The sequence below is a fragment of the Hemicordylus capensis genome, chromosome 15 (assembly GCF_027244095.1).
Source record: "Hemicordylus capensis ecotype Gifberg chromosome 15, rHemCap1.1.pri, whole genome shotgun sequence".
NCBI lineage: Eukaryota > Metazoa > Chordata > Lepidosauria > Squamata > Cordylidae > Hemicordylus > Hemicordylus capensis.
The window spans coordinates 1,952,458-1,966,764 of NC_069671.1; the positions used below are offsets into that span (position 1 = coordinate 1,952,458).

The 14,307-nt window shown below is 49.5% G+C and overlaps 1 protein-coding gene across 3 annotated transcripts in view; it reads right to left on the minus strand.

Annotated features, from left to right (window-relative positions):
- Positions 1 to 2,295: 2,295 nt before the first annotated feature.
- The window catches only part of CABP7 (calcium binding protein 7), a 62,564-nt gene continuing 50,552 nt past the window's right edge, over positions 2,296 to 14,307 (minus strand). The window contains exons 4-6 of one of the 3 annotated variants that reach the window (XR_008312517.1): positions 13,838 to 13,991; positions 7,776 to 9,378; positions 2,296 to 4,042 (exon numbers count right to left, since the gene is read on the minus strand). Coding sequence is in view for 2 of the 3 variants with exons in the window: in XM_053280078.1 (XP_053136053.1) it covers positions 9,251 to 9,378; positions 13,838 to 13,991 (282 nt within the window). In the remaining variant the exon portion in view is untranslated. Of the gene's footprint in view, positions 9,379 to 13,837; positions 13,992 to 14,307 lie in introns of all 3 variants that reach the window. The other 2 variants (XM_053280079.1, XM_053280078.1) reach the window with 2 other exon arrangements.

A 14,307-nucleotide genomic window follows, 5' to 3' on the forward strand; every position in this document is an offset into this window, starting at 1 on the left:
ATTTTTAGGAAGTATTTTACATAAACGAGACACCGCTCTCATTAGCAGCTTGTTTCACACCCATGTTTGCAAGGATAAAACTATAGCGGGGCATGGCTTCTGCCCAGGACACAGGAGGCATTTGCAGATCTAGGTTACCCTGGAGTAATTGCCGGGGCTCCGGTGAGCAATTCCCACCCCACCGATAGCCCTCCTGTGAAGCATTCAAGTTGATTGAATTATAGTCGTACAGAACACTCAGTGTGTGCTGCAGACTTTAGCATGTCTTTAAAATTAAGTGCGGCTTTCATGCACTTTGCTGATATGGGATGGAATTATTTATATTGTGCATATAAATCACAGAAATTACCTTTTCTCTAGGCGTTGAATAATAAAAAGGCTTCTTCAGGAGGCCCTGAATGATGCTTGTTGAATCATTAAACAAGATGCTTGTTTAAGTGGACCTTGATGGCTGATGGCTACTAGCTAATGAGTTTGTACTTGGTACAAAACCCTGCTTGGTTTGTGTGGGGGAGAGCTGGAGGGAACCACTAAAATCTAAGTGTGGAAGCCGTCTGAAGTCCAGGTAAATGAACGGAGTCGTTTTGTTTCTCCTGATCCTCTCCCTCTTCCTTTCCAGCATCCTGTTTATGAAACCCGATAGTCTTAAGATTTAAGAAAATTTCCTCGCCTGCCTTACCGCCTGCTTTACTGACAGGCCGTATTGCTGGAATTCCAGTTATAAAACTTTTGTGTCTATTTGGGTCTGGGGAAGTGGTAGATTTGATTCATTTATTCCTTGGTTGTAATTTTTATAATGGTTTGTGTGAAACAGTTATTTGTCCACTGCCTATGCTCTGTCCCGGGAGGTCCTTGGAGTTTTATGTCAGTTTTTAAATCAGCTGATGTTAGGTCTCATGCTGCAGAAAAAGTGGCCTTTTAAAAATTTAGCCCCTGCTATGAAAATTCCCGGGAAACCAATGGAACGTGCTTGATTATTACAGTCAATGTTCCATGACATGAGTCTTTTGGAAATCTACATGTAACTGTCTTAATTTTAACCTTGTCTGAACGTTTGTTATGGCTATGGCCAAACAAATAAATTAATGGGGGGGAGGTTGCAATTGGCTGGCAAGAAGGCACTTTGTGGGGGACTCGAAGGACACATGGGGGCCATTCACATGATGGGTGGGCAGGGGGTCAGGCGGGGGTGGGGGGAAGGCTGGTCCAACTCACCTCCCCCCCCGATGATTGCTGAAATATTGCGTGGAGCACAGGCAATCCACGCTGCATAGTGCAGTACGAAGCTCCGGAGGCCAAGTTGTGGGATACCTGGAGGCCAGGACCACACAATTCCTTGGGGGATTCCCCCAGGAGACGGGGACCCTGAACCGCAGGTCCAGTGAACACATGATCCCAGAGCCCGGGTTAAGGGCTTGCCCGGCCAAAAGCTGGGTTAAAAAAACTGGCCTAGATGGTGCTGGCCCATCCTGATTGGGCCCGATCTCGGTGGTTCTCACACACAGACTAATTCAGGCTGGGCTTCCCTAGCCTGGGTTAGGGTGCGTGTGAAAACAGCCTCATTGTTTGCTTTAGGGGAACTAGAAAGACTATGCAGAGAAGTATGGGGAGGAGGCGATCTCATGTGCACGAACTGGTTCGGAACTAGGGATGTGCATGAACTGGTTCGGAAGCCCTTTTATGGCCCTCCAAACCGGTTTGCAGTTTCAGCCGGTTCGAAGGTGAGGGGGATAGCTTTAAGGACTGGGGGTGGTGCTCTTACGCTCCCCCTGCTGCATTTCCCCCACCAGCATTGTCATTGAAATTGATCCCGCGGGGCGGCAGCGTACTTCCTTGCCTCCTCGGTGTATGTCGGACCGGAAGTACCTGGAAGTGTTCAGTGTGCGATGTGCGCTGAGCACTTCCAGGTACTTCTTGTCCAACGTACCCTGGGGTGGCAAGGAGGTACTCTGCCGCCCCGCGGGATCAATTTCAATGACAGCACCAGTGGGGAAAATGTGGCGGGGAATGCCTCTGCTCTTGAATGGGGAAACTTGCCTTTTGTGCCAGCACCCCATGGCCCAGCCCCAAAACTGAGAGGGGGAGGTGTTGCACATCCGTTTGCAGAGATGCATACATATTGCTGGAAATATACAACCCTGCCCTCCGCAAACAACCAGCTCATCACACTGACAGCCATTTTGTTAATGGAGAACAGAAATGACAGCAAGATTTCTGCTATCAGCATGTGAACGCAGTTAATAATACCCAGCAGGCGGAATTATTTAATGAAAAATAAGCAAATAACCCAGGAGGTTGTATTTAGAAATAAGCGGTATGATTTATTCCTTTTATTAGAAATGATGATGAGAGATTCCCTCTGCCAGCTTGAACAATGGAACACATTTGCTCCGTCAGGGACATTTGGAGCCCAAACAAACAAATTCCTTTTCTTAAAAAAAAAAAAAAAAAGCAGAACCCAAACCCTCTGGCGTACACTTTGAGTGAATCTGGGGGGCAGACACCTCGACATCTCAGTGAGTTACTTCAACTGGGTTTGGTCACTATGGCTTAGGCCAGGGAGTGCTCAAACCTGGGTGCAGAATGTTTTACTGGACTACAGTTCCCATCACCCCAAGTCACTTTGGCCATTGTGGCTGGAGATTATGGGAGCTGGTGTTCAAAAACATTGGGGCCCCAAGGTTGAGATCCCCTGGCTGAGGCAATGGGATGGGTGTTGGGGGGGGAGTAGGAATTGGGCCCCATGAGAGGTCCATTGTGGTCTAGCTGGGCCCCCTGATGTTGGACTACAACTCCCATCATCACTAGCCACAGTGGCTGTAGCTAGGGATGATGGGCATTGTGGTCCAACTGTAGCTGGGGACCAGGGTTCCCTCTAACAGGAATTCTCAGAGGGTGTTGACTACAACTCCCAGAATCCACAGCTGCAATGGCTTTTGCTGGGGGATGATGGGAGTTGTAGTCAACAACATCTGGGAATCCCTGTTATTGGGAACACTGTTGGGGACCCAAGGTTGGGAACCTCTCAGCTAGACCTGGGATGGCCAACTTCTGTATTCTTGGGCAGTGGGCTGACACTTCTGCTGTGTTTCTTGCTGCAGAAATTAAGTCTCTCTTGAGTAGCCGGGCTTTGGAATAAAACTGGTGCTAGTAAGCAGGAAGGCCTTCACAGTTATAGTTACGGGTCACACGACTCGTATTGGGTCGTACGATACGAGTCATACGGGTTACACAAGCATAGCCATTCATTCTTTACAAAATCTGAAAGGAGGATGGTGGAATACCTCTCTGTTTCCTTCATACTGGAATATGCTGTTGTTTCCTTATGAAAGAAACCATGGGCGAACATTTTGCCATAGCCTTGATTTAAATAGGATAAAGTAGCCAGAGCTTGGGGGCCAAATCCAGCCAATTGGCCCTCCCAGGCCTGAAGGATGGCATTAGGAATTTAGGAAGCTGCCACTCACTGAGTCAGACTATGTGTCCGTCTAGCTCAGTACTGCCAACACAGACTGGCAGCGGTTTCTCCAGGGTTACAGGCAGGAGTCTCTCCCAGCCCTCTCTGGAGATACTGGCAGGATTAAACCTAGAACCTTCTGCATGCAAACATGTGGATGCTGTTCTACTGTGCCTTGACCTCATCCCCTAAGGGGAATATCTTACAATGCTTACATGTCTCCCATCCAAATACAAAACAAGGCAGACCCTGCTTAGCAAAGGGGACAATTCATGCTCACTACCACAGGACTAGCTCTTGTCCCCACTGGACCTGAAAGACTCGGATTCAGTTTCAATTTAACTCTGATCTGCATTCAAATGGCATGTGGAAACAGTGTCACACAGGGCTCAGGGAAAGGAAAATGCCAAGTGGTTGAAAACAGAAACTGGCCCAAAATCCGCCCTCTATGTCTGCTGTCCGTGTGATGTGGCTTCAGCCTGGCACTGCAGTTTACAGACGCAAGATGGCTGGACACATGCCCCCTCTGCCCCCCCCCCTTCCACTCTCACCACTGGATTTTTGCACATCCCAGGTAGGTTTGATCTGGGGACAAAATCGTTGAGGAAAGTTGGTTTACTGCAGTTAGTGTTTTTCTTCTGCTGACTGTGTTAAAAAAGGTGAAGGAAGAACTGACCTTCGAAGTCTGAGATGTGATTTCTGCTTTATTGTGAACACCCCTAACAACAACTTTTTCAGTTTAGGAACAAGGCAACCCAGGAGGACAGGATAGAGTTCTATCAAATTATGCATCGTGTGGAGAGAGAGAGAGAGAAGTTCTTCTCCCTCTTTCTCACAACACTAGAACCGGGCATCCCATGAAATGCCCAGGAAATTTAGGACCAACAAAAGGAAGTACTTCCCCACACATTACCTATGGCGCTCTCTGCCATGGGGTGTAGTGATGACCACCAGATTGGATGGCTTTGGCAAATCCGTGGAGGACAGGTCCATCAATGGCTACTCATCTGATGGCTATAGGCCACCTCCAGCCTCAGAGGCAGGATGCCTCTCAATGCCAGTTGCAGGGGAGCAACAGCAGGAGAGAGGGCAGGCCTTCATCTCTTGCCTGCGGGCTTTCCAGAGGCATTGGGTGGGCCGGTATGGGAAACAGGATGTTGGATTAGAAAGGCCTTGGGCCCGATCCAGCAGCCCTGTTCCCATGCCCTTAACCACCGAAAGGCAGTTCTCAGGAACAATGCTGCTAAATGCCCCCTGCCAGTCTGGGGGTGGGGGCACATTTGCCACAAAGAAAGTTGCTGCAAGAGGGGATCGTTAGGTGGTCATCATCAGGGCAGGAAGAAGACCCAACTGTGCATCCAAGACCAACAAGGCTTGGTGTGAAGCTTTGGGTTGGGAGTGGATGTCTTTTGTTCTTATTTTTGCACTCTGGTTGGTGCTCAGATTTGCCTTGGAGAAGTGCCTGCAGCGCTGTCCATACCTGCTGGAATCTATCCCTTTTTGTATTCGCTTCTTCCTGATTTCTGCATGTCAATGAAGGAGCTGGTTCACCACAGCTTCCAACAATGAAAATCAGGACATGCTTGTTAACACCCTAGATCTCACAATACACAGAGACACAGACACAAATGCAGAGACAGCTCTCTCTCTCTCTCTCTCTCTCTCTCTCTCTCTCTCTCTCTCTCACACACACACACACACACACACCCTGAAAACTCTGCGCTTCCTGATATATGCTTCCTCCCTTTATTCTGTAATAGGCTCCCTTCTGTTGATTGAAAAGCCAAGAGGCTGTTTGTCCTTTCGGCGAAAGATATATTTGAAAAACAGAATGGACTAACAATGCATTACCAAGAGTTTGAAATATCACCCCCACCTCCTGCCGTGCCAGTGTGTGAATGATTAGGCTGTGCCTAAATGCGCATGCATTTGCATGCATGGGCACAAGGAGCCAAGATGTTTGATTTCTAGAGACCCTGGGGTGGGTGGGGAGTGGGACCCTGAAGAAGGATGGCTCCAGCAACCCACACAAACAACAGCTGAGCAAGGCGTTCCCAACAAGCAAACATAGGGACGGAATGGAGTCAGAGATTTACCAGGGACAGCTAACAGAAAGTAGGGACTGTCCTTGAGAAATAGGGACAGGGGGAACCCGTGGTTCATAACACACCGGCTGTATGCTTGGGCCTGGTCCGTGCCTGCATGTGCATTCCCTGCCTTCTTCTACCCTTTATTACTGGACGCTTGCATGACTAGCAACGTCATGTGTGAACTCGCTCAACTCTGAGGTGATGCCAAAGTTCTGTCTGTGGCGCTTGCTATCTGTGAAGGTTCATCCACGCATCACACATCCTCCATCCCTCCGTGTTGCTGCCACCCAGTCATGCGTTTTGCATGTCTGAATGTGCTATCGCAGATATCCAGACCATAAACAGAACTTTCCATGATGCCTTTGCAATGGGGCTAGTTCACACAATCAGCCATCCAGCACAGCCGTCCTCACAATCCCTGGGCATGGCTTGATTCCTTCAGACTTGATTCAACCCTTGTTAGTTAGTGAGCTGAAGGCCTGAACTGACTCCACAGAAGACAGTTGTGTTGGAACACAAGAGAACGGTGCAAGTCTTCATTGTCTCTGATGCCCACACATGCAAGTTGCCACTTGATGCGGCAGGTGTCATGGCATGGGCATGCATGTGTGAAGCAGGCTGAAGGGTACAGTAATCCAGCACCATGTGATGCACATACATGCAGGAACCAGCCCTATCTGGGTGCAAAATCTTCCTCATCAGAGAGGTACACGCTATTCCAGAGACTCATTCACACAATCGTTCAAATGCAAGTTTGGTGTGGCTTACCAACATTTGCGTGATTGTGTGGAACCAGGCCAAGGTGGGCCATAAACCACCTTGGCAAGGGTTCACACAAGCACTTCGGTGTCAGTAACCCACATTAAACCTGCATTCGGATAATTGTGTGAACAATCTAGTATTTTCTCACTGTCTTTCCTCACCCTTTACTGAGGAATCAAACTAAAATAAAATAAAAATAACCCATCCTCTTATTATATTCACTAAGTACATTCTTCATCGGAAGCTAAACCTGGATAATTCATGGGCCGATATCAAGCCTGCTCCACATTCTGGGAGAATCGGATTATCAAGGAGAACTTGTGTACTCAGGAGAAGTGCATACAGAAGGACTGGTTTGGGAGAATGGCAAACTGCGTGCAGTTCATGTATGTCTAGTTATTCACACACGATCCCTATTTAGAGGTTATGCTGTAACTCAGGTACCTTTTGCTAGAGATGCAGCTCCGGATTTCATCGACTCTGAGCACCAGCAGATCACTATTGATCACTAGGGGCATTGCAGGTAGAGACAGCCAGTAAGGGCCTCCCCTCTCCGACCACGCTTCCTCTGCTCTGGTTCCTCTTTGTTAGACTGATCCCCTCAGGTTTCATTCTCTCATCTGCAAAGAGAGACTTCCTTCTTCTCCCTTCTCCTCTTCCTCTATGTAGCTAGCAGCAAGGCATGTAGGCCTTACCTCCCTCCCTGATGGATTTCCTAAATAAACTACTTGATTTAGAACTTTAACTCCATGGAACTTTCCAGATTAAACCCTGCAATGGGGTCACGGCAGATCTCGGAAGTGATCTGTATTGTACATGCATATCAAATAATGTGTCAATAGGATGACTCTTTGGATACAATCCAGTACAGTGTTAGGGCCACTTTCGCCCAGGAGGTCTCAAAACTGGGTCTCCAGCTGTAGTCCAACAACCACTGAGAAGCTCTGCCTTAGCTTATTCAGTCCGGGCGCATACACATATAACTGCTGGAATCTGGCCAATGATTACCTATCTTAACCCAGGGGTTCCCAAACTCAAGTCCCCAGGCGTTGCTGGACTACAACTCCCATCATCCAATGGCCTTTAGTGATTGTGGCCAGAAAACCCTGGCTTCTGGAATATGGGTAGGGATGTGCATGAAATTTGCTTGAATCGATTTGAATTTGAATAGAATTCAAAATAGTTCAAGTTCAAAACCATTGACTAGAGTGGAGATGTGCTCAAATCAATTTAAATTCACCCAAAGTCAAATCGAATTTGGTGGAATTTGACTGAACTTGATTAAACTTTGGGCTAATTCGAATCGATTTGAGCAAATCTCCACTCTATTCAATGGTTTTGAAGTTGAATAGATTCAAATTCGATTCAGATCCAAATCGATTCGAGTGAATGTCATGCACATCCCTAAATACGGGGTGGGGGTATTAACAGGGAAGTACTGAACAGAGGTAGGGAAGAGATTGTACCTCTCTGATGACGAAAACATTACCAACTTCATCTGTATCCGTCTCTGTCCCGGCCTTTTGACAAGGAGTGAAGGGTAACGGGCATGGGGCCCCTGACCTGTTTAGTATCTCAGAAAGGAAAAAAAAACATTTAAGAATAGACTGAACTATGGTACAAAATACAAAAAACCAACCAACCCAAAAAGCACGGGAATCGTGAAAGTCTCTTTGATCTAGCCACAGTATAACAAGAGCCGATAGCTCGCAAGTGAAAAGTTGGACAGACTCAAATTAGAAATAAGGCACAGGTTTGCTTTCTTCTTCTTCTTCTTTTAAACAGGGGAAATGGTTAACCGTCGGAACAGGCTGCCCAGGAAAGGAAGGAATTCTCCATCGCTCAGAAGTCTGCACCTCAAGACAAGATAACTGTTGTAAAAGAGACACTTTACCCAGGTATGTTAGACGGGGCTTAGTGGAAGGGGCATCTACACTGTTAAGATGGCAGACTTGATGATGTTAGTGGTGCCGCTCTGAGCTTTATATACAATATGGTGACATGGTACAGGGCACAAAGGAGGTGGAGCCTCTTGCGTCTCCTGGAACATTCTGGCCCAGCGCCCCCTGGAGGAGAGGAGGAAGTTCTCCACGCCTGGTGTGACCTGCTTTGGAATATCCACATGCAAGACTTTTCCCAGGGCTGATGAGGATGGCCAATGAGGACACACCAAGCGTTCCCACTTCCGGGCAATCCAATCGCTGCTGGTGCCGTCCATCCGAACAACCCCCACATCCGTATCGAGCAGGCTCAAATAAGCCCCTCCCACCCAGGCGGGGAGGGGGGGGTGAGGAAAAGTGCATAGATGTCGGACAGAGCCTGCCAAGCGGAGGTTGAAAGGTGGAGGCAGACAACGAGGGGTTTCTGTGTCCAGCCCTTGTGTGTTCATGTCCATGCAACGCCCGAATCTTGGATAGAAAATCCCGACGCGTGTGTATTGCTTAACTGATTATTCGGTTTATCATAAATATATATATATATATTATATATAATATTTTATATATTTCATAGGATTCTAATATCCGGTTATAAAAGCACACGGTATTGCATCACTCAGATTGGAAGGTGGGGTGGGGGAGGGTCTCCATGCACTTTTTTTTTTCATGCTTTTAACGTCTTAGTTTAAATGTTTTCCGCCACGCGGGTCCTGGTGATTCCCCCAGCGGAGCTGAGTCGGACCCGCCCTGCGGAAACGGAAACCATGCTATCTGCTGAAAAGACAGCGGCATCTCCAGTGGTGGGGGACCCCCTCGGAGACAGGAGGAAGGGCATGTGAATTTATGGGTGTGTGCAGGAGCTTTTGCCACCGAGAAATTACCGTTTCCCTCCCACCCCAGGCCCCCCGCGTGGCTACAGGTATTTATAGATAGTCAGAGTTTGTTTTCTCTGGTCTTCCAGAAAGTCCTTCTGCTGCCCGCCCGTCCGTGCGTCTGCCCGGGGGCTACTTCATCCCACTACGCAGCACCTGGTTGGCAGCAATCAACATAACGCTGATGATGAACGCAATGGCGAACGCGCAGATGAGGCTTTTCCGGACACACGTCTGTCTGATCTGCTGGTTTGAACAAGCTGCAGAGGGAGCCGGGAGGCAGGAAGAGGCGAGGATGGCGGGTGGAGAGATGAAGTCAAGTGAAATTAAGGAAGGAGGGAGAGACAGAGAGAGAGAAAGAGCTCAGTCGAAGAAAATTGGGCTAAAGGTTAGGTCAGGCATACGGGCCCTCCCACTCGGGAGCGGCCCTTCTATGAGGCAGGGTGAGGTGGTAGCCTCAGGTGAAGAAGCTACAATTCTTGAATGCAGAAGCTGCAATTGTTCCTCACCCGCAATGGAGCATGCTGCTAATTCCCCCCACTGGGACACACACCTTATTTCCCCTCCTCCTCTCACCCACACAAGCTGATGCCACTGCTTGGTTTCCAGGCCATCGATGCTGCCTCAACAACACGGCCTGAGGATGCTGAGCACCTGCTCGTGGACATGGAGGGCTTCATCCTGCCTCAGACCGCCCTTGCTTCCAGCTCATGGACTCTCCATCCCTTGAGGACCAGATAAGAGCTTTGGAACCACCTCCCGCTAGGAAGAGACCTAGAGAATCTAGACCCCTGCTGCTGTGCCAAGAGGCACTTTTTCATGTGGCAGCTCTTTTACATTTCGTGGGAGGGGGCAACAACCGTTCCTGTTCACCCCAACAGAGCATCCTGTTCCCAGAGGCTGTTTGCGGGGTGGGGGTGTCTTTCTAGCTCAGGCAATCATCTTCTTATTCCTTTGGCTATGAAAACTGCCTGGTGAACTTCTTTGCTGATAAGCAATATATAAATAGTCTAAATCAGAGGTCTCAAACTCTGGCCTGACTGCAGATGTTGACCTACAACAACTGTCATCCTTGGCGACTGTCCATTGTGACAAGGGATGATGGGAGTTGTAGTCCAAGCAGTTGGAGCACTGGAGTATGGGACCCCTGTTCTAAATAAATACCTCACCCACAGATCCCTACCCATAAGCAACAGAGTTATTTGAACAACAAAATGTATAAGCCAAACTTATTCTGCAAGCATGGATCTCAGTTTTTCAAAGAGCCGGATAATGGTGGCCCAACAACATTCCTCCCCATGACTAGCAAAGCCAGGGCAGATTGTGCAAATATGTTTGTTGTGTTTTTTTAAAGCCCTGCAGAGCAAATAGTGCCAAATAAGAGAAATCATGCACATTTGCAGAAGTGTAGAATTCTACACAGATGGTAGAACTGCATGTGGGCAAAAGGTCTGAGAAAAATCTCCTGTTGGAACTCAGAAATCCTTTTCAAATTTCAGTTTTGTCTTGGGAGGAAGAAAATTCTTGTTTGAATTTCACTCTGGAGAACTTTCAGTTCCACCTACCCTGTCTTGGCTGATTAACATAAGAACATAAGAACAGCCAGGCTGGCTCACACCCAAGGCCTCTCTAGTCCAGCATCCTGTTTCCCACTGGATGGGAAGCCCATAGGCAAGAGATGAAGGCATGCTCCCTCTCTCTCCTGCTGTTGCTCCCCTGCAACTGGGATGTAGAGCCATCCTGCCTCTGAGCCTGGAGGAAGCCCATAGCCACCAGGAGGACTAGTAGGACTAGTTTCCTTCATGAATTTGTCTAAGCCCCACTTAAAGCCATTGAAGCTGGTGGCCATCACCACATCCCATGGCAGAGAATTCCAAAGATTAATGATGCACTGTGTGAAAAAGTACTTCATGTTGTTGGTCCTAAATTTCCCGGCCTTGCAGTTTCATGGGATGACCCCTGGTTCTAGTGTTGTGAGAGAGGGAGAAGAACTTGTCCCTATCCACTCTCTCCACACCATGCATGACTTTCTAGACCTTTGTTGTGCCTTCCCTTGGTTGCCTCTTTCCCAAACGAAAGAGCCCCAGATGCTGTAGCCTTGCCTTCTAAGGAAGGTGCTCCCTGATCATCTTGGTAGCTCTCTTCTGCACTTTCTCCAGTTTTCTCATGTCCCTTTTGAGATATGGTACCCGAACTGTGCGCAGTAATCCAAATGTGGCTGCACCACATTTTATTACCCAGCTCTGCCCATGCCACAGCATCCTGCTTCAACACACACAGTTTCATAGGAACAGAGGAAGCGGCCTTATACCGAGTCAGGTCATTGGTCCAGCTAGCTCAGTATTGCCTACACAGGCTGGCAGCAGCTTCTCCAAGGTTGTAGGCAGGAGTCTCTCCCAGGCTACCTGGAGATGCTGCCAGGGAGTGAAGCTGGGACCTTCTGTGTGCAAGCAGCCAGATGCTCTTCTCAGAACGGCCCCTTCCCCTAAGGGCAGGCCAGCACAACATTGGCCCCCCAGCTGTTTTTGGACTACAACTCCCATAATCCCCAGCCACAGTGGTAAATAGCCAGGGATTATGGGAGTTGTAGGCCAACATCTGCCGGAGGGCCGAAACTGAGCAGCCCTGCATATCTCATAGTGTTCACACATGTTGTCTCCCATTCAAAGACCCTGCTTTGCAAAGAGGACCATTCCTGCCTGCGACCACAAGACCAGCTCTCCTGCCTTTGGTCCCTGCTTCGAGCAGCAGAAGCCCGCTTGGAAAGGCAGGCGTGCTTCTGCAGGAGAAGATCACGTCTGGCGTGCACGGCCCGGGGGTAGCCGCTCCTGCCCTCCCGACAATGTTCCGGGACCCGTCGCCCGTGACAGCTGCACCTTCTGGGACTCGCTGTACGTCGGTGGCCAGAGCGGTGGCCAGCCAACTTAGCATGCAGAGCAGGGATTCCTCCTCCAGGCCCGGCGCAGCCTCCTCCGGCATTAACATTCAGAGCAGCCGGTCTCCTAAACAGAAGTGCCTCTTTCATAACTGAACAGCAACGAGAGAGGAAGAGAGTGGTGTGTGGAGGGACGCAAGGCTCTCGCTGGCTCCGTGGCCTTGCCAGGGCCAGGTGGCTACTCTACGGCTGGGGCATTTGCCCCACTGCCAGTGCTGGAAGAGCCAGACCCAGCAAAGTCAAACTCCAGCCCCTTCCTCACACAAAGCTCTTTTTAGCAGACGGACAAAAAGTGCTCCTTGACTCACTGTATCTTCCCTAGGAGCCAGCAAGGGGGGACAGCCAAGGGACGAATTGTATTTGAAAATGAAAAGAGGGTGGGGGGAAATGGTGCAGCACCAGAAAACCAGGGGTGAAAGCGGGGGAAGGAGAACCCCGAGGGGCTGAATACGTTGATAATAACTGTATCCGATAAGGCCTGACGCGTTTCAAGCCTGTGCTCTTCTTCAGAGGCAAAATGGGAGGAGAGCTGGTCTTGTGGCAGCAAGCATGAAATGACCCCTTTGCTAAGCAGGGTCTGCCCTGGTTTGCATTTGAAGGGGAGACTACACATGTGAGCATTGTAAGATATCAGGGGATGGGGCCGCTCTGGGAAGAGCATCTAGGTTCCAAATTCCCTCCCTGGCAGCATCTCCAAGACAGGGCTGAGAGACACTCCTGCCTGCAACCTTGCAGAAGCCGCTGCCAGTCTGGGTAGACAATCCTGAGCTAGATGGACCAAGCGTCTGATTCGGTATATGGCAGCTGCCTATATTTCTATATATTCTTATTAACTTAGCCTGCTAGTGCAGGATATAATTTCTAGTATGAGAATAAGAATATATTTGCTTCTGAACAAGAGCATATGCTTGAAACACGTCAGGTCTTATAGAAAAGGTTGTTATCAACTTATTCAGCACCTTTGGATTTCCTTCCTTCCTTTCCCCCGTGATGAATTACATAAGAACATAGGAAGCTGCCATATACTATGTCAGACCCTTGGTCCATCTGGCTCAGTATTGTCTTCACAGACTGGCAGCAGCTTCTCCCAGGTTGCAGGCAGGAGCCTCTCTCAGCCCTACCTTGGAGATGCTGCCAGGGAGGGAACTTGGAACCTCCTGCATGCAAGCAGGCAGGTGCTCTTTCCAGAGTGGCTCTATCCCCTAAGGGGAATATCTTACAGTGCTCACACATGGAGTCTCCCATTCAAATGCAAACCAGGGTAGACCCTGCTTAGCAAAGGGAAGAAGTCATGCTACCCCAAGACCAGCTCTCCTCCCCCACATAGTCCCAATTATATCCCCAGAGATCACACAGGACTGTGGAACCACAGGAACGTCGAGACATAGCCAGCTGCCGCCTACCAGGTCAGACCCTCGCTCCATCTAGCTAGACTTTGGCCCTTCTGCAGATGTTGGACTGCAACTCCCATCATCCCTGACTACTGGCCATGGTGGCTGGGCATGATGGGAGTTGTAGTTCACCACGTTGTACAAACCTGGCCTCTACTGACTGGCAGCGGCTTCTCCAAGGTTGCAGGCAGGAGTCCTGCCCAACCCTACCTGGAGAAGGAGGGGACTGAACCGGAGACCTTCTGCCTGTGGATTGCAAGAGCGTTGCACTTCTTTCTTTCAGCCAACCGTCCCGGTGGCCTGGCAAGCAGGGAACGGGTGTCCAGTTCCCAGGGCTCCCGGTTCATTCCCCATGGCGCCTGCTGATCTCAGTCCCAGCAAAGGTTCACTTACTTTCCACGTCCACCGGACACTCTTCTGCGTTCCCCATGTGGCTCTCCTCCTCGGTCATGATGATGTTCTCGATGTCCTTCATGGAGAGGTGCTCGCAGAAAGTGTCGTACAGCAGCCGCTTCAGCTCGTCGACGGTCAGCTTCTGCATGTCGCACTGCCGAGAGGGAAGGAAGCCATGCCTCAGCAGAGCTGCAGCTCACACACACACACACACACACACACACACACACACACACACACACACGTATGCACACGCACACACACACACGTATGCACACGCACACATCTCAGTGCCCGTTTCGTAGTGCTGGGGCACACTTTCAGAGCCAGGGGTAGTGTACCACAAAAGCTGGTCTTGTGGTAAGGAAAGGAAAGTGTGCCGTCAAGTCGATTTCGACTCCTGGCACCCACAGAACCCTGTGGTTCTCTTTGGAAGAATACAGGAGGGGTTGACCATGGCCTCCTCCTGC